This window comes from Asterias rubens, chromosome 13 (genome assembly GCF_902459465.1).
Source record: "Asterias rubens chromosome 13, eAstRub1.3, whole genome shotgun sequence".
NCBI lineage: Eukaryota > Metazoa > Echinodermata > Asteroidea > Forcipulatida > Asteriidae > Asterias > Asterias rubens.
In genome coordinates, this window is record NC_047074.1 from 4,306,543 (window position 1) to 4,333,511 (window position 26,969).

Sequence of the window (26,969 nt, forward strand, 5' to 3'; positions counted from 1 at the left end):
AATTGATCGATTAGGAATATTATTAAATAATTATCCCCTTGAAAATATTTTATCCAAAAAGACTATGAAAGTATTAAAAAATGCCAACAACAAAAAACAAATTTCTGGTCAGTTTTTAAGGATTTGAAATTGTGAATTCGTCGTAACGGATTTTGAATCCCTAATGACAGATTGTGATAAACGGAGTAACGAGTAATGTGAATTCATAAGAACAAATAATGTGAATCCGAGAAAGAAGATTGTAAATCCATAATAACAGAATATAAATTTAGTTTTTATTGTTAAACAATAAACCACATTTTTTTATTGGGACAAAATAAATGGGCTTTTGGAAAAAGCTGGAAAAACATTTAAAAAAACACACAATGCTGCAATTAATTTTGTTTTCTGTCCTGCCCTACTCCAACAAACAGCCAAAAAATGGGGAAAAAACGAAAAAAAAAACCATACCAGACAAAACAAAAACTAATCACAAGATAATATTTTCATTTATACAGTGGGGTTGGGTGAAGGCGTTTTTTTAAAGTTTTGTTTGTCCTTCCATATATGTTTGTAACTTTTTTACTTGGTGTTTATTTTCGGGTCGGGTGAGCTTCAATTTTTGGAGCAAATGTGGCAGTAAATGGACTGATAATCTCAATCCGAAATGTCCGTCTCTTATTGGTTGGAGTTAACGAGAGATCCAAACATACTGTCCGGATTGGCTAGGAGATTCTCGGGCGTGTCATTCTCAATGACCTCTCCCTGACTCAAGGTCAAAATGACATCAGAGTTCAAGATTGTTGCCACACGGTGCTGTAATAGTGAACAAAAGAAAAAACAAAAAAAGTGCAGAAATCAAGTTTGATCTGATAATACAAGTAAATTGCTTCAAACAATATTAATGGTAACATGGTTGCTGATTTCTAAATATAATTTAGTTTTATTAATTGGATTAAACTCCTTGTATGTTTAATCAGGATTAACTTTACTCTTTTAAAGGCAGTGGACACATGGTAATTACTCAAAATAATTATCAGCCTAATACCTCACTTGGAAGCGAGTAATGGGGAGAGGTTGATAGTATAAAACATTGGGAGAAACGGCTCCCTCTGAAGTGACACAGTTTTTTGAGGAAGAAGTAATTTTCCGCGATTTTGATTTCGAGACCTCAAGTTTAGAATTTGAGGTCTCGAAATCAAGCATCTAAAAGCACACAACTTGGTGTGATAAGGGTGGTTTTTCTTTCATATTATCTCGCAACTCCAACGACCAATCGATCTCAAATTTTCACAGGTTTGTTATTTTTATGCATATGTTGAGTTACACCAAGTGAGAAGACTGGTCTTTGACAATTACCAATAGTGTCCAGTGTCTTTAATGTCTATAGTGAAGTAAACTTACAGAAATGGTGTTTACAAAAGTCAGCTGTGGATGCATCAATTTAAGGTCTACCTGTTTCGCCCTCGATTCCCCTCACCGATAATGTATAATTTTGTGACAAAAATAAAGAGTTATCAATATAAACCACAAGGGAGACCGCCAAAATAGGGACACCGCCAATGTAGGGCTAGATACCTCAGTTGGTAGAACGCTGGCACGTTAATCCGGAGGTAGTTGGTTCGAATCCCGCTCTAGTCAGTTTTTTGTTCAACCCCATAAAATTAATAGTTTAAACTTACAGCAATGGTGAGAACGGTTTTATTGACAAAAGCAGTAGCCACAACCTCCTGCAGTATTCGGTCCTTTAAGGGAAAAAGTGAAAATTAGCTTTGTAAAAGAAATTATTCGTATAGTTTTGTAAATTGTTTTCTCTATGGAAGTAGTTTTGTATCTAATATTTTTTTCTAGGCTCTTCAACTGAGATGCAGTAGCCTACGGTCATCATGGGGTGAGATAGTATAAAATGAGAAGTAAACATTGGATAAAAGTTTCCTTGTAATTTTGACATTACAGGAAAGCTCCATTAAACAAAGAGGTTCAAATAACTTAACATCCTTTTCATATGTCAACTCACACCTGTTATCTCTGTGTAATTCCTTTTCCAAACAGTGGTCAATAAAAAGATCAAAAACAAACAAAGAAACAAACGAACAAACCGTACAGTTTCTACGTCAATGGAAGCTGTGGCTTCATCCATGATAAGGATGTGAGCATTACGAAGGAAAGCACGGGCCAGACAGAATAACTGGCGCTGACCAACACTGAAGTTCTCTCCTCCTTCTGAGACTTGGGAATCTGTCAATCAAGAACAATCAATACCAGTTAAAGACATTGGACACTATTGGTAATTGTTTAACACCCGTCTTCTCACTTGGTGTATCTCAACATATACACGAAATAACAAACCTGTGAAAATTTGAGCTCAATCGGTCGTCAAAGTTGCGAGATAATAATGAAAGAAAAAACAACCTTGTCACACGAAGTTGTGTGCTTTCAGATACTTGATTTTGAGACCTCAAATTCTAAATTTGAGGTCTCAAAATCAAACTTGTGGAAAATTCCTTCTTTCTCGAAAACTACGTTACTTCAGCCGTTTCTCACAATGTTTTATATTATCAACAGCTCCCCATTACTTGTAACCAATAAGGTTTTATGCTAATAATTATTTTGAGTAATTACCAACCGTGTCCACTGCCTTTAAGTTGACTAAACCACCCCGTTTCAGTTATTCATTAGCCACCCTTCAATTGCTTTGACCAATCACAATCAAGAATGTGTGTCTGAAAAACAAGCGCGCAGTGCACAATATATTTTCATTGTGCCAAACCCACCAAATGAAGGTGCTCAAGGCATATACGAGCGGGAACCCTCACACAGTAAAGCAAGAGGTAAATAAGACAGAACACAATTTCAAAAAGCCATATTGTACAAGTTGATCTTAAAGGATTGGGGTACTTTTTTGTAACACAAAACACAATGTCCACAGATTTACATTAAACTTACACCGTTTGAAGATAATGATAGCAAAAAGCGTACCTTAAAGTATTAGTTGCCGAGGTGCTGTAGTTTTTGAGAAATGAGTAAAACAATGTAATGAAAATAATTTTTGTCTCCTGGTCACTGAGAAAAAAATTATTTTCATGACATTGTTTTACTCATTTCTCAAAAACCACAGCACCTCAACAAGTAATATTTTCAGGGAAGCTTTCTACTATCATTATCTTCAACCGGTGTAAGCTTAGTGTACATCTGTAGACATTGTGTTTTTTGTCCTACAAAAAGTACATAGACCCTTTAAAAGTTAATTTTAAAAGTTTTAACACTAGACATTTAATGTTGTGGTAAGTTATTCGGTTCCAGAGAGTGGGCTCAACATGCAAAAATCATATCACTCAATGCTATCTGAAAATAAACTGCCGCTTCAAGTCTGTTTCGAACCTAGGGTGAGGCTTGGGCTCCACTTTGGGTTCCGCCAGTCATTTTTAAAATGTATACAATCTGTACGGGAACAGTGCCCAAAGCAAGAGGCTAAGCCTTGGTCTCAGTTAGGGAAAAAGGCCTTAGATGTTGGATTGCTATTGTGTGTGATGACGGATTCACTTCAGTGTCACATGCGTGTGCGCTTTGACATAGACGCACTTCTATATCCCACAAGTAGGCAAACAAACCACAAAAACAGTTATTCTGATTTGAAAAATCTGAACCCTTACCCAAGGCACTCCCCTTGACGCAAATTGATATAACAATGGAATAAATACAGACCTAGACCTCCATCCATTTGCATGACAAGATTCTTGAGTTGTGAGATTTCTAGTGCGTGCCAGAGTTCCTCTTCAGATCTTTTAAACTCTGGATCAAGATTCATTCTGTGGAACAAATGCAGACAACAAAATTAACAATCTTCACTAACAAAATTCACCAATAAAATTCTTAGCACTATTTGGGAGATATTGATCAGATGGCTACTGCAATATCTTAAAATTAACATTTTTTTGTTGGGAGAAGTTCAGCAGCTCTGAAAAACTTTTTACTTCAAAGTACTGCACTTTATCACCCCAAAATTAAATCTGAGAAGCGTCACTGACAGTAAAACTTTCTCAGAGTGGTATTCCTATTGCAGATTATTCTTTCTGCGTGGACAAAACAGCTCCGGATTTTCGGCAAAATATCAAAAACGCTCGCACCTTTCTGAATGAAATTTTCACAGGTTAGTGTTATGGTATATATCTACAACTATACAGGATTGAAACAAACAGTGGATTCCAATTACCTAATATATACATCCCCTTTAAGTGACTGAGCAATCTTTCTGGTACAGTCATGTTTCTAAAGGCCGCGTCACACTGCAGCGATAACGAAAACGATAACGGTCACAACGCAAAGAGAACGCATTCTATTGGTTGAATGAGCGTGTGTGTATCCTGCGTGGAGCAATTCAACCAATAAAATGCATTCTCTTTGTGTTGTGATCATTATCGTTTTCGTTATCGCTGCAGTGTGACATGACCTTAACAATTTGTTTTAAACACTACACGTTTTTGAAAGAATATACATGTAGGCCTATATTGACGGTGCTCCCTAAATTCATTAAAATAATGTTGAACATTTAAGTAACTTTTAACAGAAATGTTGATCAAACAACAATATCTGCAAATTTTACTGAACAGGATATGACGCTATGACCTTTGACCCGACACAGGTCATGGCTGACTGAAGTTGACCTATGACCTTACCTGATTGTGCCGTCAAAGAGAACAGGATCTTGAGGTATGATGGCAAGACGTCTCCTTAGAGTGGTTAACGGCACGCTGGCTATATCTACACCATCGATTATTATACAACCTGTGAAAAAAATGCAAAAATTGATTTCCTTTTCAAAATGCTCTGATATTAGAAGTATCACATGTTCTTTTTACTGAATACTGAATTTTACACAATGTTGGTCAGTTTTAATAAACATTGGAAGTGTTTATCAAGAGGGGCTGTTTTGTTCTTAAAATTATCATGCATACCTTTGAATGTGTCTATGATGCGGAAGAGAGCAGCCGTAAGGGAGGATTTGCCACTTCCAGTTCGACCACAGATACCAACCTACAGAGAGGGAACAACACACAGAAGTAGTCATTATACTGGCAAAATCTCTTGTATCAGCTTCTGAAAAAACCTTCTCTTTTGTCGCCCCTAAACTTTGGAATAGTCTCCCCCCATATCTGCGCTCTGCTGATTCACTTCATATTTTCAAGAAGCATCTGAAAACACACCTGTTCCCAAAATGATTTATGGTTATTTAAGATTTTAATTAGCAATTTCGTAACTTGTTGCCATGTTTCTTTAGCTGTGTACTTTGATGAAATGGCGATATATAAAATATTTTTGTTTGTAAGTTTGGCATGATCAGTGTGACGGTAGAACTAACTCAAAACAGATCTAGTGTACATGAACAATTACCATAAGGTTATTATCAAACTGTGATGGGAGGGGGGGCAGGTCTCCTTAAAAAGGGGGAAAACGAAGCAAATCACTGAACCTCAGCGTTGACAGAACTAAACCACTGAACCTCAGCATCGACAGAACTAAACCACTGAACCTCAGCAACGACAGAACTAAACCACTGAACCTCAGCATCGACAGAACTAAACCACTGAACCTCAGCATCGACAGAACTAAACCACTGAACCTCAGCATCGACAGAACTAAACCACTGAACCTCAGCATCGACAGAACTAAACCACTGAACCTCAGCATCGACAGAACTAAACCACTGAACCTCAGCATCGACAGAACTAAACCACTGAACCTCAGCTTCGACAGAACTAAACCACTGAACCTCAGCATCGACAGAACTAAACCACTGAACCTCAGCATCGACAGAACTAAACCACTGAACCTCAGCAACGACAGAACTAAACCACTGAACCTCAGCATCGACAGAACTAAACCACTGAACCTCAGCATCGACAGAACTAAACCACTGAACCTCAGCATCGACAGAACTAAACCACTGAACCTCAGCATCGACAGAACTAAACCACTGAACCTCAGCATCGACAGAACTAAACCACTGAACCTCAGCATCGACAGAACTAAACCACTGAACCTCAGCATCGACAGAACTAAACCACTGAACCTCAGCTTCGACAGAACTAAACCACTGAACCTCAGCATCGACAGAACTAAACCACTGAACCTCAGCATCGACAGAACTAAACCACTGAACCTCAGCATCGACAGAACTAAACCACTGAACCTCAGCATCGACAGAACTAAACCACTGAACCTCAGCATCGACAGAACTAAACCACTGAACCTCAGCATCGAGAGAACTAAACCACTGAACATCTTCGACCATCATTCGACCTCTAAATCGTGTCAAACCTCTCACCCTCTGTCCAGTCACTGAACCTCTGTTAAAGCCATTGGACACTTTCGGTTAACAGTATTGTCCAAAGGCCCACACTTCGTGTATCACAACTTATATATAAAATAACAAACCTGTGAAAATTTAGGCTCAATCGATCATCGGAGTCGGGAGAAAATAAGGGGAAAACCCCCTCTTGTTTCCGCACGTTTCGCCGTGTCATGACATGTGTTTAAAATAAATCCGTAATTCCTGCTATCAAGAATTTATATTTTAATGTTTTTTTCAAAAAGTAAAGCATTTCATGGACTAATATTTCAAGAGAAGTCTTTCACCATTACCGTCTGTAAACCCTGTAAATTGTTTGTAAATCTGTGAACTTTTAATTTTCTTTCTGTACCGAAAGTGTATAACGGCTTTAAACCATCCAACCACTACCAAACAACCGAACCTACATGTATGTCTTCAATTACCTTCTTCCCTGCCTCTATCTCGACTGATACATCCTTGAGGACTGCATCAAGCTCCTCAGCATATCGGACCGAGATGTTCTGGATAGAGATCGCTCCTTTAGATGGCCAATCGTACGGCGGTTCAATCCCTATTTAAACAAGAGAGTACATAACTTTATCAGAAACATTCGAAATTGATTCTATAAGTTAATCATGCAATTTTGTTCACTCCTGAGATCTGGCCTTCGGGAGAAAGTTTGCCAAAGTTCAAAATTGTAACTTAAAATTTCACTTTTACCATCATTGTTTTCTCCATCATTGGTTTCTCTCAACCATATAATAGATTGTGCAAGTCTCGCGCGCACCGGAGCGAGAAAACACGACAACTGAAGAACTTCTGAATCAAATCTTTGCTTTAATTTATTCTTTATGCCGAATCTGATCAACAAAAATACCCATTAGAGCTTGTTTAAATTAGTTTTAGCTTTTTAAACAAATACACAATTATCGGATAAAGTCTATTTATTGACAAAAGTACAACTCTGGGACAAGGATGTTTGTTTGATCTTAAATTTCGTGAAACCCCTTTTGTAAATCTACGCCCGAATTTTAAAATAACTAAAAGCTAGTTTATACGCGGACGCACGATGGTCGCAAGGGCGTTAGATAAACGCGTGACGCAGTTTAAAGAGGAAGCCGACGTCTAAACGACCAATGAAAAGGCTTTTCACCCTGCGCGACCAAAACAAGCGTCTGCGTACGTTTCGTGATCGGAGATGGGCACAAATTCTTAATTTTTACCAAGTAACCTGACCTGAGGTCAAGTTTAAATATCGGTTTTTCTTCGTTATTATCTTGACTTTATTTTTACTTTTATATATGATGTTAAATAGTATTACATTTTTAACAACATTTGTCATTTTTATGGTCAAAAACTACATTAAACTAAAGTAATGGACGAAACAAAATCTCCCCAACGTAAAACTCCATAAGGTTGGGACCACAATGGTCCCGGAAGTTCAAATCCGCGCGAGACTTGCACAGTCTGTTGCTATTAAGTTGTTCTATTAGCTTTTCGAAATATGACTTGAAGCAAAGTCATGTATTTATACAAAACAATTTTAACAAATACTATTTTTTATAAGAGGTCACCTTACACCACAATGCCACGAATGACCACTTCAAGGTGAAGGCTACACTTAACTGATTTGGGCTGTCAAACCAAAATCAAATGTCACCAGGGCACGTTGCCACCTACTCATGGGACTTAAACATGGTTACCCCCTAGCTTTCACACTACATAAGGATGCAGGAAATGTTTTAAGATTGGAGTTTGGAATGTCCCTTTCAAGCCACCATAGAAGATGGATTATATGTCTGCTGGTAAAGCCACTGGTCTTGTTGGGAGCAGGAGGGAGTTGATGGTGTACATCATTGATCTTGTCTTGAACATGGTTTATACATGTATGATATTTGGTTATAAAGAAAGGTATGAACATTTTATAATACATGTAGTGGCTTCTTATAATAGCGTGCATATCCGCGCTTTAACATACAGTATTTACCTGCAAGGTATGTGGGACTAAGTTCGAATTATGAGATCATTCTCCTTTTACATATCACCATGCAAAGGTTTACAAGGTGCTGTGGAGCAATATGCTGCCAGTCAGTTTTATGGAGTCCAAGGGCTAACCTACATATACACATGGTGTTGGCTTGAACAGACGGTTCAGGCAATTTAATCTTTATTTTTCAAATTTATTCCAAGGGGAAAAACAAATCGGCAGTCAGACTAAAGTAGGAATAATAACGTGCTTGTTTTTACCTTCATATGATTCTGGAGTGAGAGCTGTATAATGTTTGACTCGCTCCACTGCATTCATCTGCATCTCAGCTTCTGCCATGTATCTTACTAGCTGCTGAAGATACACAGATACCTGTCGGCGTATTAAACATAACATTGATTAAAGGCACTTGACACAGTTGGTAATTACTCAAAATAGTAGCATAAAAACTTACTTGGTAACGAGCAATGGAGAGCTGTTGATAGTGCAAAACTTTGTGAGAAACGACACTCTCTAAAGTAACTTCGTTTTTGAGAAAGAGGTAATTTCTCACTTTAATATATTTGAATCTGAGAAAGATTTCAGGCCTGAAGCCTTTCTTAGGCATCTGAAAGCAATCAAGGGTGCAACAAGGGTGTTTTTTCTTTAGTATCTTATCATTGCGAATAAAGACATAGAACTTTATCACTCTGTCACCACCTTGGTCATGTTCCCTATTTCCAATAAAAGTAATGAATGCTAACATTGTGCATGGCACCAGACTATTATTTTGTCCAGCCTCAGTTTGGTTACCATAAGTTGGAATGAAGTAAAATCAAGATAACCACACCGTGATAAAGGTTTATAAATAATAAGGCTAATTAATTATTTGAAACTTTGCATGGTGGAAATACGATCTAGCAAGGTTTGTGGTAACACCATGTATTGATAATCTCTAAATGAGTTGGGGTGGTTCTGAAAAAAAAACACCACTGGTTTCAACTTACATGTATACAGAACCACCACAACTCACCTCACACCTCAGAACCACCCCAACTCACCTCACACCTCAGAACCACCCCAACTCACCTCACACCTCAGAACCACCCCAACTCACCTCACACCTCAGAACCCCCCCAACTCACCTCACACCTCAGAACCACCCCAACTCACCTCACACCTCAGAACCACCCGACTCACCTCACACCTCAGAACCACCCCAACTCACCTCACACCTCAGAACCACCCCAACTCACCTCACACCTCAGAACCACCCCAACTCACCTCAGAACCACCCCAAGTCACCTCACACCTCAGAACCACCCCAACTCACCTCACACCTCAGAACCACCCCAACTCACCTCACACCTCAGAACCACCCCAACTCACCTCAAAACCACCCCAAGTCACCTCACACCTCAGAACCACCCCAACTCACCTCACACCTCAGTACCACCCAAACTCACCTCACACCTCAGAACCACCCAAACTCACCTCACACCTCAGAACCACCCCTACTCACCTCACACCTCAGAACCACCCCGACTCACCTCACACCTCAGAACCACCCCAACTCACCTCACACCTCAGAACCACCCCAACTCACCTCACACCGCAGAACCACCCCAACTCACCTCACACCTCAGAACCACCCCAACTCACCTCAGAACCACCCCAACTCACCTCACACCTCAGAACCACCCCAACTCACCTCACACCTCAGAACCACCCCAACTCACCTCACACCTCAGAACCACCCCAACTCACCTCACACCCCAGAACCACCCCAACTCACCTCACACCTCAGAACCACCCCAACTTACCTCACACCTCAGAACCACCCCAACTCATTTAGAGATGATCATTACACAGTGTTACCGCAAACGTTACAATATATAATAACATGCTGTCACTGACCATGAGAGCATAACTTATCCCCAGTCCCACCAAGCTAGAGTCAACAGAGCCATAGATGGATCCCAGCACCGTAGTCAGTCCAGCGATGAGAACCACCAAAGCACCGACGAAATCCTGTCAGTCACAGAACAGAATGGACAAAAGTAAAACATCTGTCTTAGGACACTTTAACTGACAGAAAAGGGACTGTACATTAGCATAGATTACTACTTTTTGATGTTATGTGTTGTGTGTTATCCAAAGACTGTTAAAAAAGTAACTTCCAACTTAAAAATTCATGATATAATCATAATAAAATCAAAGTTTTATATAGGGCCTGTATCTACCAAACAAGATACTCAAGGCGCTGAGTATATACAAACTGGTTTATGATAGTGAAAACTTAATGGGTTTTTTTTACACTGGAGGCTTTTCTTAAAACATTTTTACGAGCAGTGCCAACCGTCTAGAGAAAGACTTCCAACTGAGACATTCCATGTCTCTGCATATTTGTGTGTCGCTGATAAAAGGACTAAATGATGACATATTGAGAAAGACAATGAATTTAACTCATTGACGGCAAGGTGTAAAATGTGGGCAAGCAGTCAAGCGCACTGGACTCCAGCTGTAGTGCATGTGTCCGATCAGAAGAGTACGGGTTTGAGTCTAAATCTTGACACTTGTGTCCTAAAGCTACACATAAACCATTATTGCTCCATCCTTCAAATCTGTGACCTCCTGATTAACTTGCTGGCGCTCTACCAACTGAGCTATCTATATAACCCAAATGTCAATGGCAATCTTGTCATATTTGATTAATACTTGGTTTTGATATGTTAATTTTCAGGAGGTTGAAAATTCTATGGGAAAAACTCACCAGTCTAACGGCAAGCCATCTCAAACTTGTCTGAAGATACAAGTACGGTGTGTTATTGGCAGACACTCGCTTAACAATATCATCAAAGAAAGACTGTTGTTTGCTACAAATAATAAGGTTTTGAATATTGGGAGTGAAGATGTTTTAAAAGTTTTTTTAAGCTAGATGACACAAAATGTCCCCGTGGTACTTGACATGGTGGTACTTGATGACACGTAATGGCACAGGACGTCACAGGTCCGCAGATGATGACACAAAATGACACTGGAAAAGCACAAGATGACACAGGATGGCACAGGAGGGCATGTGGTGGGTGGCATATAATACAGCTAAAGATGATGGCACAGGATGGCACAGGATGGCACAGGATGGCACAAATGAAACATAGTGGCTATTGATGGCTAAAATAGAACATGACGGCTAAAGCTGGCACAGGATGGTAGGAGATGACACAGGATGGCACAGTACAGCACAGGACGGCTTGGGATGGCATGAGATGTCACGTGACAGCACAAGATAGCACATGACAGCACGAGAAGTCACAGGACGGCACGAGATGTCACAGGACGGCACGAGATGTCACAGGACGGCACGAGATGTTACAGGACGGCACGAGATGTTACAGAACGACACGAGAAGGCACAGGACGGCACGAGATGTCACAGGACGGCAGGAGATGTTACAGAATGACACGAGAAGGCACAGGATGGCACGAGATGGCACAGTATGGCTTGAGATGGTACAAGATGACACAGTACGACTTGAGATGGCACAGTACGGCGTAAATACATGAGATGGCACAGTACGGCTTGAGATGGCACAGGACGGGGCGAGATGGCACAGTACGGCACGGGATGGCATGATATGGCTTTGGACAATTAAAATCAGTACAGGCTAGGAGATATATATTAATTTTAGACATTATCAAAATAATTCTGCTTTGGTGTAATTTGGTGAATGCTCACCATTTTTAATTAGAGGGCCGGATAAGATAAGAAGCTCCTTGGAACTCACCGATAAGCTCTGATTGTCGACAATCCACCAAGAGTTTCAGAGAAGAAGGAAAATATTGGAGATTTGGAGATGCTGTCTAACCTCTGAAGTTCCCTGAGCAAGGAAAGAAAAAAAATTAGGCTCCGTTTCGTAGCACCCGGTACCCATCTCTTTTAATTGCTTAGTAAACAAACTCTCTAAGAAGTATTTTTTGCTTAACAGCTTTATGAAATTGAGCCCCGACCACCTGGCCATGTCACGCCACAGTTTAATTAAGGGAACAAAAGGGTAGCGACGAGTTCTTAATCGGCCGTTTAAAGCTGTGCGATAAAGGCCCGAGCCGTTTTGAACGACCGATTAAAAACAAGTCACTACTCTTTTGTTCCCATTCATAAATCCCATATCGGTAAAAAGACTTAATGAAGTAGGAAACTCTGTAAAAACTTATCTGTTTCCTGACGTCTAGCTCTGTACGTGTGTTGCATTTTTGTGAGAATTTTTTTTAATATATGTATTTGTGCGCGTAATGCATCCTCGTATCCATGGGCTAAAATGGCGTGGCGAGATCGATCACCCCTGCGAACGAAGTTGTGGGCTAACCTGCACAAACGTATTCGAAAACAACCGGTTATAAACAGCTCGAGCTGGTCATTATCAACTGTTTAAACACCCCCACGTAATGCACTCTCCACCAATAGGAATAGTTAAACTGTCTAGGGTATTTATGAATAATAATTTAAGCTACCTTGAGGCTGTGATGAATATTTTCTGGATCATGTAGTAGAAGACGAGAAGAGGTAGAATAATGGCCAGGAAGAGTGGATTTATGATGGTATTGATAACTAGCGCTGCTACGATGGCCATCAAAAAGAACAATATGGTATCGAACGATAGCACCAGTTTCTGAAAGCAACCAGAGGGGAAATTTGTGTATTTTTGACCTACTGTTAATGCTTGCAATTAGCCTTTTTGAGGTATGGCGGACGCAATAGGAGTACACTGTTTAGTTTGGGTGTATACACACAAATTTACCCCAATCTAATAGTGTTGTAGCATTGTGTCCGCCATATCTCAAAAAGGCTTATGTTTAATAATGTTTTGTATTTAAGATTTTAGACCTAATCGCATTTTTAATAGTTCAGGAATTCCAGTTACTAAGTTTATTTACTAACTGGTTTAATGTTTTTAAAGAATTTTTACTCCCGTTGTTACAATTCCGTATTTTCTTATTTTTAACTTGTCCATATTTCCATGTCCAGCACCCTAGAGCATGTCTACATGATTGGGGCGCTATATAAGTTTTGGTATTATTATTATTATAATTATTGGGAGCTGTTTTGGACACTTGTTGGCAACAGTTTTATTACTGGCATACTTTTTTTCTTTATCAGAATAGCCATTACATTGGCTTTTCCAGTCACAGATTTTCAGGACGTATGCAATCATAAAAGCCGATTTGGATGTTGAACCCTGCAAAAGAGGAACTAAAAAGGTTCAGATGTTTTTCGTATTTTTTTCTATTATCCCTTAGAATAAGGTGAACTATCTAGAACAGCAACCATACAAAAAATAACAACTGAATTCATTTGATCTAGTTCACTTAGTTTTGAATTTTTCTATTTTGCATTTTTACTTATTGGTTATTTTGCATGCCTAACAACCAGACTATACAAATTTCCTAAAACAAGATATTTTATACCTCAGTGACGGCTATTTTGAGCATGTGTCATCACACACTTGTTCACTTAGACTTTCATTGGGTTTCATTATGTTTTGTTTATTCTTCATTTTCTATTGTATAGTGTTTTCATTTTGTGTAGGCGCCTTGATCGGTTTTCTGGAAAAGTGCGCATTATAAATCCATATTATTATTATTATTATAAAAGGTGTCTATATCATTACCAGTGTTAACAAGTTAAATGAATTAAACTGTTATGAATTAATTATCAGTTGTTCACAATCTTGTATTGCTTACTTCCACTTCCATTCAAATAGCCAGTTTAATTTGTTTGAACTGTTTTGTTTATACTTACCATGTCAATAATTTGTGTGTCAGCAGAGAATCTATTGATGATGCGACCCAAAGGTGTTGTATCAAAGAACCTTAGGAAAGGAAACGCAAGCAAAAGTTTTGATTTTTTGAAAAAACAATTCTCAATTTGGAATGCTCTTATGGTCCATGTAGACTACTTTACACTTGTTTATGGCCAACGTTAATGGGGTGACAGGTCTTTTTCTTCAGCTGCGCCACGCATCTGGAACTCTCTACCACTTAATCTTAGATCTTGTCTTTGTACCACAACATTCAAATCTCTTCTCAAAAGTTATCATATGTCACAGGTTTTCAAGGACTAATTTTGTTGTGTCTGTTTTTCTTTGTTTTGTTTATTTCTGGTTTTAACTGCGGCTTGAACACCCAGCAGGGTGGATACGTGCGCATTACAAGTCTTATTATTATTATTATTATTATTATAACGTGGTTTCAATTTGAATGCAACAAACTGTGGAACAATCTTTCTTACCATACCGCCAAGCTACTTCAACTGAGCCCATCAAATCGCTTGTTTTAATCGCTTATAAATGCCAGTAAAGAAGTGCTGAAATAAAGCCTTTCAGGTTCTTAAATTTAACAATATGTTTATGTTCTCCGTGAATAATGCTTTCAGGTGGAGTCCATTTATGTAAGAATACAGGCCAGACTTGCCGCTCAGTCTATGCAAACTTATTTATTAAGCCGTGGGTGAAAATAATAATCACGACTTTCTAAGGGCTTCGTCACACAAGACAATCAATAGGACAAGGGAACAAATTCACATTAAAATGTTCCCTTAGTTTTCTTTGGAATGATAAGACTCTTTTACAGACAACCTGGAGGCAACCAACTGCAGTGCATGCTGCAGGAGCGATTTGGTATCACATTAGTAATTTTCAAAAAACGTCTTATTTAGGGCTTGTCACATAAGGCTATGTTTGCAGGCAACTTTGAGACAACACTGCAGATGGTAACACAGGAGTAATTTTGCAGACAATGTCTTAAGATCTCCCAAGAAAATAATTGATCATTCAAATGTGAATGCCTTTTCGTCTCGGAGATTGCGTATAACTGATAGCCTGTAAATTGCCTCATGTGACATGGCGCATAATTTGTGCAACCAAAGTGTTCCTTTTGCATGCAACACAGTTGGTTGCCTCGAAGTTGGCTTTACAAATTATTGTGTGACAAGGTCGAAAACCCATGTAAAACCCATGTAAAACCCATGTATCAGATAAAAGCTCACCTCATGGGCATGTGTATAATATTCCTGAGCATGAGATAGAACAGTTTCCTAGCAGCAATGACTAGACCAATGACTGTGGATAACGTTGTGATGAAGGAGTTAAGCATTCCTGCCACTGAGATAAATGCATAGACCTTGATGTAGTAAACCGAGTCTGTTGCCTGAAAATACAATTTTTTACCAATTCATTAATCCTCATCAATCATTAGTATCTCATAAATTGTGCATGCTCGCTCATGCTGGTAAAAGTATAAGCATGCAAGACAGCCTAAATTGTAAGTATTCTTTCAAACTGAACAGGGCTAGATTTCAGATAGATTTATTTTAGATAAATGTAAATGGTTATGAGTGATTTGTACTGTGACATCACACTTTGGGTAGCAATTACAATTCATACTAACACATATTTCACTTCAAGTTCACCCCAAACAAGACTAAAAGCCACTCTTGGTAAGAAAACATTGCAGATGAAAATAACTGAGGGGAGCTGATGAAGGTAGGAATTGTTATTGCTTTTAAACCGTCTAGAATGAAGGATGGAGGAAAGCATGCACCAGCAAAGAGATGCAGTATGTTATACTCAAAAACTCAGCGCCTAGCAATGCTTTCCATGAAGGCCCTAGCTCCCAGTACAAAAATTGCATCTGATTGGATTAATGACTTGATTAAAATTGGATTAATGTTGCATCAGATTGGATTAATGATTTGATTAAAATTGGGTTAGTGATATTACACCAAAATTTGTTTAAAGGAAAGACACCATGGTCACCTGCTTAATTAGCAAATCTTTACAGAGAATTGTAGTTTAAAATTCACATATAAACATGTAAACCAGCAATCAAAAGGTAGCAGGATATGTTGAACAAAAGGACCTGAAAAATGCAAATGTCTTACGTTTCCTTGCGTAAGTCCAGCATTGGACCACTCCGAGAGCCAGTAGTTGCTCCCAGCGATGATACCAGCCTGTAATGGGTAGAGCAGCAGAATGGCCAGGGCCATAGGGAGGCCAATTGCTTTGGCGTAGAAGAAATACACTTTTAGAGACACCGACCCTCGTTCTATTTCCTCCCGTGATATAAGACTCCCCCGCTCATCTGCTGGCAAAGAAACAACATATACGAACAACATCAACTTTCGAACCCATTAGTTTTAACATCTGGTTCATTCAATTTTGTTTGAAAAGGAATGCTCTGTTTATTAGCATTAGCATTCAAAAGTTTAAAACACTACTCTATATCTGTCGGCGGTCTATCTTACAGATTGCATTTCCACCCATTTACGATAGAGGAAAGGTCTATGGTCCAACCGGGATAGACGATGGACCTTTTAATGTGTTCAGGCCGACTAAAGGTATCTGGAACCAGTTATCCACAGACCAAAGATTCTAACCAACAGTTGATGCTTTCAAGTGCAATCTTTAAACAGCCAATAATTTATAAAGGATGATCTCAAATATATAGATATTACAGTTTTCTAATAGCTGGAGTCCATAGGAAACATAAAAAAAAATATAACTAGTCTCTTACCTCACGTTAAAACATGGTAAAAATGGTTTTTCTACAGAACGCTTCTAGCCAAATTTCTGAAAAACGTGGGGTCAAACAAACCTGCGCGACAAAGGAATCGTGACATCAGTGGCGGCTATTTGGTGTGGAAAATAGCGCCCTCAGTTTGCCAAAGCTGGAGAACTGGGTTCACACCCAATTAGGGGAATATCGTCACTGGCATCAAGAGGTTTTTGACTCTCAGCTGAAAAAGTCGCGCGGCCGGGTGCATTTTTGACTCGAGTTATTCGTTACTAAATGCAAATTTTGAGAGTAAAATGGTGACTAACCGGTATCTACAATGTCTATTTGGCCATAAAAAGGCAATAGTTGAAGAAAACCTTTTTTTCTGGTTTTCAAAAGAACATAATCTACCGAGCAAGTACATGTAGGTATACACATGGTGTTACAGCAAACAAAATATTTAATGAAACCTCACCATGCAATGCAACAAATCCCATATCACACAATAACTTTTTTAAATCTTTACAATATCATGGATCAAATCAGGATCAAAGTCACTAGATCTTACCACAAGTTTCTGCTGTCTGTTCCTCTCCAATGACCGATTGTTGTCGAGATATCTGTCTCTTGATCCTAATCAGTTCATGTGTCCTTGACTCCTTGTCTGTCTCCCCTTCAGACTCTGTCATCCTCCTGACCGCCGTCTCATAACCGCTGTATAAATCAGGCTCAGCTGCCGCTATGTCTTCCAGTGTTCCCTCATGGGCTATTGCACCGTCTCTCATTAATAAAATCTGTAAAATTGTGGAAAAAAAACCATAAAAACAGTAATTTTCTTCAAGAATTTCAGCCAAAAACTTCTTTATAACATATATGAAAGTGCAAAGTGTTCTCGAATAATTTGTTCCTAAGCAAAAACTTGTTCAGAACTGCTTATGTGACTCTAGGAAGGTAGTAGTAGCACTTAAAAACTAACTTATTACATAAAAACAACTACTTCATCAGATGCAATGATGGGGGCAAGCTGAGTAGGGCTACATGTTACATAGCAAGAAAGTAACAGGTGAATGGTTCCAAGTCGCTGTTATGAAAGCTTATGCAGTTTTGTACATTGTATGTATGTGCTTCGATCTACTACCCTTCTTGTTTTATCTATTTAACACACTTTTTATATTTTATTTGACTCTGCAGAAATTGGCACTGCTTATTATAGTGTATGGTTTGGATAAGGATTCCTGTGCATAAAACCCACCTTGTCTGCTTGTGACAAATACTGAAGTTGATGTGTCACCAAAACGATGGTCTTCTTCTTCTTGCGTAACTTGTTCATAATGCCGTTATCAAACAGGTGTTTTCCGACGTGGACGTCAAGAGCTGACAACGGGTCATCCTGTGAAGGAACATTACAGTCCAGGGTCCCATTTTAAAATTTAGGATACCTCTTTGGGTCTAGCTTTATGTTTTCCCCTTAACATCATATCTATACGAGAGTACCTGATAAAGTCAACTGAGGTGAGGAGCAAATGTGCAGAGTTTGCAAAACGTTACGAGCACCTTGAGCACTCATTTTGGTGGATTTTGGCGCCTTATTAATATTATTTATTGTTATTATTATTATTGACATCACAGCGAGAGTTGCTCGGATAGGCCAACCAAAGCCTAACGTTACACTCAGTACAGTGACCTCGGGACAAATCTATAATAAGCTACTTCTGATGGTAGTTGAGTCAGTACTCACAACTCACAACTTCGCTATACTGATCTCGCTACATGCACTGCAGTTGTTACCGAATCGTGGCGCACCAGGCCTTGATCTATCAGAGTGTTTGGTCAAGTCTATTACTCACCAACAGTATGATATCTCTATCCGAGTACATGGCCCTAGCCACACTGATTCGTTGCTTCTGTCCACCGCTGATATTAATTCCTTTTTCTCCGATCTCAGTCTGATCTCCGGCTGGAAGGATATCGATATCGGCTTGAAGAGCGCATGATGAGATGACACGATTGTACCTGCAATCAACCAATCAATCCGCGACGATTGATAATTAAGCCAATCAGTACGGGAATAAAGGAAGTGGCTAGAATAAAAACGTCTATTTCATATGTCAACTCACACCTGTTATCTCCAAGTAAACGCAACCTAAAAACTTATTAATTCTAGTGTATTATAATTGCTATTGTTTTTGAATGTAAAACGCATTGATCATTTTTTGGAAACATGCTATAGAAGAGCTGGTATTATTTTTGTTATTATTATTTTTTTTCCAGAAAGTTGACTTTATTGGATCATACACAAACCAAAAGGGTTGCTGACCGTCCCAGGCAGATTAACTACTCATCAATTAAGTTTAACGACCCAAGCAATTCTATGTCAGTCAATGTTATAAACACAACCACTGCTAAAATGGATGTATAATTTGTGATTTTTTTGTGAGGAAACTTAGAAAATCTTTAAGGAAGCTTTCTCATATTGAACAACTTAATCCGCTACTATTTAATACAGATTGATGGATGACAATAACCTTCCAGTAAAACACAGATTCGGTAAAGGTTTAAGTGTCCAATTACACTCTTTGGCAAAGATTTATTGGACACTTGGAGAAACTGTTTTCCTTCAACGTTTGCCATCAAGGGCTGTGATAAGATATTTACATAATTAAAATAACAAATACAAACAATCAACATCCCAACGTCCATGCAACGTCCCCCATCTGGGAGAGAGGAATGTGATTGTTGCAAATAGGCAGCTGACAAGCTCGCGTGTATGGTCTCACCCACTGCACGGCCTTCCATTTTAATAGACAAACAGACAACGTCTAAGCGTTGGACTCACCGACGCTGATTCAAGGCTTGGCCGAATAAGATATTTTCCTTCAGGGATGCGTTTAGCAACCAAGCTTTCTGACTCGCATACGCAATGGACTTTCTGCTCCTGAGTACAATAAAAACAAGATTTATGTTTTACGTTTTTGGTCACGTAGTAATGAATATGGAGCTCTGGAAGTAACCTCACGACAATTTGAGATATTGCGATAATTTATCTCTCCCGATGTATTTCCAAAGTACATGTAAGAAGTCGTCTTAAAAATATATTGAAGCTTAGGATGTACAAAATATGAAGTATAATGTAGGCTTCCGAGATAACTATCTCGGGTAGATGACACCCTTGCTGATGTGACTTACTGAGATATTCATCGTGGGATGATGACAAACTGAATATGTTCAGAACCCAATTATTTTTGAACGACAACATCCTACTTTCAGGATGTCGTTAAATCTTGAAGATGACAGTCTAATTTCAAGGATGTCGACACCCCAAGGTAACTGATCGTGTCATCTTACAGTGAGTTATGATGTCAGCATCCTGCAGTAGATTCAATCAATCCAGATCTCAACAAGATGACATTACCAGAGCTTCGTAAATGCAAGTCAAAATCAAATCGTCCCTTTGCCTAAGGCACGAACAGCACACACAAAAATCAAAACCAACTACAGACATGGTAATAAGAACCTCAACAGCAAAAAACAAAAATGTGTCTTCGGCTTTGAACTAACAGATTATTATTATTATTATTATTATTTTATTTGCCATAACAGTACAAAACATAATACATTGACAATATACCCCGAGATGGGCAAGGGACAACAAAAGCAAATACATACTATGATCCGTAGATCTGTTGCCCCACATCTGGGGTACACAATAAAATTAATATAGATTTAACATAATATACATGTAGTACACAAAGCATTAAAAAACAGAAAATTATACAACCAATAGCAAATAATAAATACATAATAAGAATACAAAATCACCGTTCGAACTGCCTCCAGCTACCGGGAAATCTCTGTAGTCTAGTTGGTAAGACACTGCTCTACAATTGCAAAGGTTGTGGGTTGAATCCCACCCCAGTAATATGCCTGTGATATTTTTTCACAGGACTCGGGAAAGTACTGAGTATACAAACATCGGTGTATGGGTGAAAAAAACAAAAATTAATACAACAGAGCACCAGTTTATGGAGGCATTCAGAGAGGCAATCTGATGGGGCCTGGTGGAGCTTCGTTCCCCACCAAGTGGGTCCCGAGTTCAAGCAGGACCATGTAGGAACAAGTTTAAATACATTTGGTTCAATATACCGTACCCGTTGATTTGTATGGTTCCTTTTTGCAGGGTCATTTCTTCCAAGATTGCAGACAGAAAGGAAGACTTTCCACTTCCAACAGTGCCAACAATCATTGTCAATTTCCCTTTAATATACAAAAAAGTACACAAGAAAAAACAAAACAGACAAATCATTGAGTGGAAGGCTTCCTCCATGTAGATCAAACAATCTTCATAACCACGTAGATCAAATAAATTGTGTAACTCAGCCAAACTCGCCATCCCTCATTGTCAAAGCAAAAGATATGAAAATATAAAAATAATTCTTAATAAAAAAAGGCTCCAACCCTTCAATAATAAACTTTTTTTTAGTTGAATCTCATTCATGCTTTTTCCTTTTACGGATACTAGAAAAGTACGGTATTTTTTAAAGTCACTTCCTTTTCCTATTCCCTTGATTGTCATAGTTTTTACTTTTCCTCCCTGAATAATGCATTTGGGCTGACGGATGTCTATCCAACAACACAACGTTGTAAAGTTACCACTTTCAAAGTGACGATTAAGTATCAGTGATTGAAAGTGACCAAAATCACTTACACATTATTTAAATCAAGTACTTTACAACTTTTGCCACCTCGTATTTATGTAATATGTGAGGTTTCTTACCTGCTGGTATGGTAACATTGAGATCATTAAGAATTGGCTGGGAACTTTCTGGATCCCACGTAAAAGAACCATTCTCGATCTGTCAAAAGGTAACAGTGGAACATAAGTATTGGCTGGAACTCTATGGATACCACGTAAAAGAACCGTTTTCAATCTATTAAAAGGGAACATAATAAGAAATGATTTAAACCCTCTTGATTCCAGGTAAAAGAACCATTCTCAATCTCTATCGACAGGAAATCAGTAGAACATCAAGAATTGGCTGGAACTCTCTGTATCCCACATAAATGAACAATATATAAAAGAACTGGTTGGAACTCCCTGAATCCCACGTAAACCAGCCATTCTCAATCTATCAAAGGAAAGAATGGAACCCAACTGCTACAGAACGAAAGGTGTGGAACAAGTTACCCACCCACATTCAAGCAGCTCCAATTCATTGGACACTTTCAAATCTCAACTTAAAACTCATCTGTTTTGTCAATCTGGTTAAGACCTCAAATTCTTAATCCGGGGTCTCAAAATCAAATTTGTGGAAAGTTAATTCTTTCTCGAAAACTACATCACTTCAGAGGGAGCCGTTTCTCACAATGTTTTATACTATCAACCTCTCCCCATTACTCATAATCAAGACAGGTTTTATGATAATAATTATTTTGAGGAATTACCATATCTCACGAATTCTCCTACATACAAGGACTCGGTACCAGCTAAATGATTTTGTTATCTCAAATATTATTTTGTTTCCTCGAGTCAACAAAATAATATTTTTGGGGTAACAAAATGATTTTGAGGGAAAAAATACACTATTTTGAGGTACTGAGTTAATACTTTGAGGGAATGAACAAATTTTTTGAGGGAACAAAATAAGCTCAGCATTTTTCTACCTTTTCATATTTGTTGTAGGGGCTCCGTACATAGGGAATCTTTTTATTGGGAAATTACTGAATCACAAAATTGAATTCGACCATGGAGCTCCAATTTTTAAGTTTTTAAGGAATAAAGTACACTATTGCATGTCAGATTTAATTTTCCCACAACAAAACTAATCCAAGCTTTGATGGCTTCATCCTCACCTGAATCGCAATGTGATTGGGCAGCTCAGGTGGATGCGGACACGTGCCATACTCAACACTAGATGACGACAATAGAGAGCCATAGGTACCACGTGACTGTGACTCGTGACTTGTAGACATGACTGAGTCCACGAGTTTGTCCGACGTGGTCTTCAGAAGTGGCACCTCAAGACCCTCGTCTGAGAAACAATTACCATTGTTTTCAAGCTAAAGATAAAGTTAAAAAAGGCCCGGTTGTAAGTCTACTAAATTATCATTGAAATGATTCACAGTATTTCCCAAAACTGTAGTATTTGTACTTGTTTATCTAAAAATAGTGCACTTGGAGAACCTTATCATTGAAATTATGTTATCTTGACGACAAATTCTATTGCAAATTTCGATTAAATATTAATTTTACTTAGTAATCAGAATATTTAAATTAGAAATCCGCAGTTTAGACATTTATTCCAATATTGGTAACAACAAACAAAAAGTATCAAAATGTAATGTAAGCATTATACAGGCTACAGCATCAATTGAAACATAATTATAAAATGGTTAAATATACTCTGTTAAGTTACTACCAATATATGCACGGAAAATTTGAAGCATGAAGGGAAAATTTGAAGCATGAAGGGAAAATTTGAAGCATGAAGGGAAAATTTGAAGCATGAAGGGAAAATTTGAAGCATGAAGGGAAAATTTGAAGCATGAAGGAAAAATTTGAAGCATGAAGGGAAAATTTGAAGCATGAAGGAAAAATTTGAAGCATGAAGGGAAAATTTGAAGCATGAAGGGAAAATTTGAAGCATGAAGGAAAAATTTGAAGCATGAAGGGAAAATTTGAAGCATGAAGGGAAAATTTGAAGCATGAAGGGAAAATTTTGAAGTATAATCTGAATGGTTGTCTGGTTGGCATAGTGGTATCTTTTCTCCCCTTCCACCTTTAGGACCCTGAATCAAATCCCACTTTGGGTACTATGTGGATAGGGTTTTCAGTCCCTATCCGACTTCAAGGGTTTTCCTCACAAACGCAAGGGTATTCCTTCTACATCTTAAACTAAAACTTCCTTTTTTGTATTCTCTCCATGGGGTTATGTATAGTGAATAAGTTCACTTTTCTGGGAGTCCTTGTCTTCACAACCGGAATTATTGAATAAAATGAAGTATAATCACAATATTACCCTTCCATTGCTCTGCGAGTCAAGGTGCGTTTTCTTGGTCTCTATTGCTGTAAGTGTCTCCATATTAACTTCCGGGGCCGCTAAGAAGGCCCCAATGCGTGCCGTGCTGATTGCTCCGTTGATCGTCATGAACAAGGTCATTGGGAAGAGAAAGAGGGGATCTTGGAGAAGATTAAAGAGAGCCAGCGAGGAGAAAGCAACGTCTGGAGTCAAGATCTGGCCTGTCAGAGGTAACATCGTTCCAAAAGACTGTCGAGAAAGGCACAAAAGAAAGACTGATGTTTAATTTGAAACTTTGCATGGTGGAGAGACAATCTAGTTTGCGATGACAAATTTCTTATTGGAGTTGCGGTGGTCCTGAAAAGAAACGGGTGGTTTATAAAGTCAAAGTGAAAGGATACTCACGAAAATTCTGACGAATGTTTGATCTGCTCATTAAAGGCAGTGGACTCTATTGGTAATTACTCAAAATAATTATTGGCATAAAGCCTTTCTTGGTGACGAGTAATGGGGAGAGGTTAAAAGTATACAACATTGTGAGAAACGGCTCCCTCTGAAGTGCCATAGTGTTCGAGAAAGATAAATTTTCCACAAATTTGATTTCGAGACCTCAGATTTAGAACTTCAGGTCTCGAAATCAACCATCTGTGACAAGGGTTATTTATCTTCATTATAATCTCGCAACTTTGATGGCCGATTGAGCTCAAATTTTCACAAGTTTGTTATTTTATGCACATGTTGAGATACACCGACTGTGAAGGCTAGTCTTTGACACCTACCAATAGTGTCCACTGCCTTTAAAACAATGTATATACTTTTAATTGTTTTAATGATCACATTTTGTGGATCTTATTTTTGACTTTTTCACGTTTTTACTTTTTGTGGTTTAGTGTTAAAGTTTTCTCTTGTTGTAGTGCACCTTGGAGCATTATAAAATGGAGTTGGCACTATATAAATGTGTTTTACTATTATTATTATTATTATTGTTCGTCTCTGATGTTCCTTCTGAAACACCATAGGATAAATTGACAAATTACTTACTACAAGTGTCACCATGAGGGGGGCTGCCTCCGTCAACGAACCTGCGCAAAGGTTACAAAAACGAGTAGAGCAGAGTCATCAGAAGTGAAACACATGCGACTTATTTCACGACATCGCACAAGTCTGCTCACCTTGCGATAAGTTTGACGCAGTTTATACGTATGCGCGCAGTGTTCTACTTTATCAGAGGTTGGGAAAGTGCAGCATGTGGTGACCCTGATACCCCAGAGATGTAGCAGATTTTATATGCTGGGTACGACAGTTTGTTCCAAGCTCATGAAAAAACACAGCCCCAGGAACTGACCCCCCTAAGATATATGGACTAGTCCAGTATAGGATGTCAATGACTTTCGAACTCCTCTAGGCATTGCAACTGGGGAAACAAATACTATAAAATCCATAACTGTCGTGGCCGAGCGGTTAAGAGCACCGAACTCAGGCTCTGCTGTTTCTGTTCAGCAGAGTGTGGGTTTGAGTCCCGGTCATGACACTTGTGTCCTTAAGCAAGACACTTCACTATAATTGCTTCTCTCCACCCAGAGGTAAATGGGTACCTGTGAGGGCAGAGTTGGTTATTGTGATTGATAAGCTTAGTGCGCTACATATTTGGCGGCGCAGGCTGTATACTCCCCAGGGAATGGTTTAAGGAATGATTTAAGGCCCAGTGACCAGGGGTAATAATGTTGGAGCGCCATCAGTGTCACTGAGTGACGGGCCTGAGCACTATATAAGAAGCACAATTATTATTATTACTTGTGATTCCTGTAGGAGAACATGGCACTCACAGGTCACTTACCAATTACTCCGTAACTTCCCATCATTTTGCTGACATTCCATATTTCCGATCGTCGGATTTTCTCAATAGCCTTCCCGAAGAGGTCTTCCCAGCCGTACATCTTGAGCAGTTTGATTCCTTGGAGAACCTCGTTAGACATCTTGAGTCGATCATCTGAGAAATTCTAAATGGAGAAGCAAAACAATCACAACACAATACCGAATTCTGAATAAATGGAATCAAAGATGAAGGTTTACAGCCCTGTTTTTTGTAGTTGGTCAAATTATGCACTTTAAGAAAGAAATATTGAGTAAGTTATTGTGAAAATTCCGATTTATTATCAAAAACATTGATTATCAAAAAGGGCAATTCAAAGCAAACATGGACATGACACCAACGAATCAAGTTCTTGTCACAACTTTCTTTCCACTTGGTTGAGGAAATTGTTGAACTATGAAAAGTGTGTTTTTTACCATGTCCTTTTTGTGTAATGCGACTGACTGCTTTTTACAACGTTATAACATCCAGAGCACATAGCCCACAACGTTTTGATAATATCATCATTTCATAGCCTTGGGTGTCAATTACAAATCAGTCTATGAACATAATGGAAAGAATATCTCACACAGAGCTACTAGCACCAAGATCAAGAAATGACACAGAAAAGTGTAATGCTACTGACCATGGAATTGCCCAAAACATTCTTGACAAGATATTTAGTTCAGTAAAAAATAACAACAAGAAACAAAAACATATGCCAGATGGAGTAATTTTGACATTCAACTTTTTAACATTTAACCAATGTCGACCAAAATGTCACATTTCAGGCCAATAATAGAGTGTGGATTTTTTTGATACATCAAATTGGATTATGAATTGAGCATAATTCTGGAAAAATGTAATTTGGTTCAAACTGTATTTGTTTGGTTAATGTTTTTTTTTAGTTGTTTGAAAGGTTAGTTGGGATAAACACACACAATTCTTATATAGCGCATTTCACAATAACCGTATCAATGCGCTTTACATTAGTCCCCTGGTCATTGGGCCAATAAACATCCCTTTAATCTTTCTCAGCTCCCATTAGGGAGTATACAGCCCCGAGCTGCCATGGCGTTCCGAAGGCTTTTTCATTCACAGTATCAACCTCTACCCTCTCAGGTACCCATTTATACACCTGGGTGAAGAGAAGCAATTATAGTAAACTATCTTGCTCAAGGACACAAGTGTCACGACCGGGATTCGAACCCACACTCTGGTGAAAACGCACCAGAACTTGAATTTGATGCTCTTTTACCACTCGCCGTGACAC

General features: G+C 38.6%; 1 protein-coding gene across 1 annotated transcript in view; it reads right to left on the minus strand.

Annotated features, from left to right (window-relative positions):
• Positions 1-533: 533 nt before the first annotated feature.
• The window catches only part of LOC117298644 (ATP-binding cassette sub-family C member 9-like), a 34,928-nt gene continuing 8,492 nt past the window's right edge, over positions 534-26,969 (minus strand). The window contains exons 8-32 of the mRNA XM_033781962.1: positions 25,682-25,844; positions 24,886-24,926; positions 23,845-24,093; positions 22,679-22,885; positions 21,603-21,681; positions 20,977-21,082; positions 19,665-19,763; positions 18,676-18,841; positions 18,081-18,218; positions 17,397-17,622; positions 16,215-16,414; positions 15,321-15,481; positions 14,076-14,145; positions 12,788-12,945; positions 12,064-12,156; positions 11,050-11,152; positions 10,194-10,307; positions 8,558-8,669; positions 6,754-6,881; positions 4,935-5,013; positions 4,656-4,764; positions 3,685-3,788; positions 2,084-2,217; positions 1,662-1,724; positions 534-795 (exon numbers count right to left, since the gene is read on the minus strand). Of these exons, the coding sequence (XP_033637853.1) occupies positions 658-795; positions 1,662-1,724; positions 2,084-2,217; positions 3,685-3,788; positions 4,656-4,764; positions 4,935-5,013; positions 6,754-6,881; positions 8,558-8,669; positions 10,194-10,307; positions 11,050-11,152; positions 12,064-12,156; positions 12,788-12,945; positions 14,076-14,145; positions 15,321-15,481; positions 16,215-16,414; positions 17,397-17,622; positions 18,081-18,218; positions 18,676-18,841; positions 19,665-19,763; positions 20,977-21,082; positions 21,603-21,681; positions 22,679-22,885; positions 23,845-24,093; positions 24,886-24,926; positions 25,682-25,844 (3,240 nt within the window). The 3' untranslated portion in view covers positions 534-657. The remainder of the gene's footprint in view (positions 796-1,661; positions 1,725-2,083; positions 2,218-3,684; positions 3,789-4,655; positions 4,765-4,934; positions 5,014-6,753; positions 6,882-8,557; positions 8,670-10,193; positions 10,308-11,049; positions 11,153-12,063; positions 12,157-12,787; positions 12,946-14,075; positions 14,146-15,320; positions 15,482-16,214; positions 16,415-17,396; positions 17,623-18,080; positions 18,219-18,675; positions 18,842-19,664; positions 19,764-20,976; positions 21,083-21,602; positions 21,682-22,678; positions 22,886-23,844; positions 24,094-24,885; positions 24,927-25,681; positions 25,845-26,969) is intronic.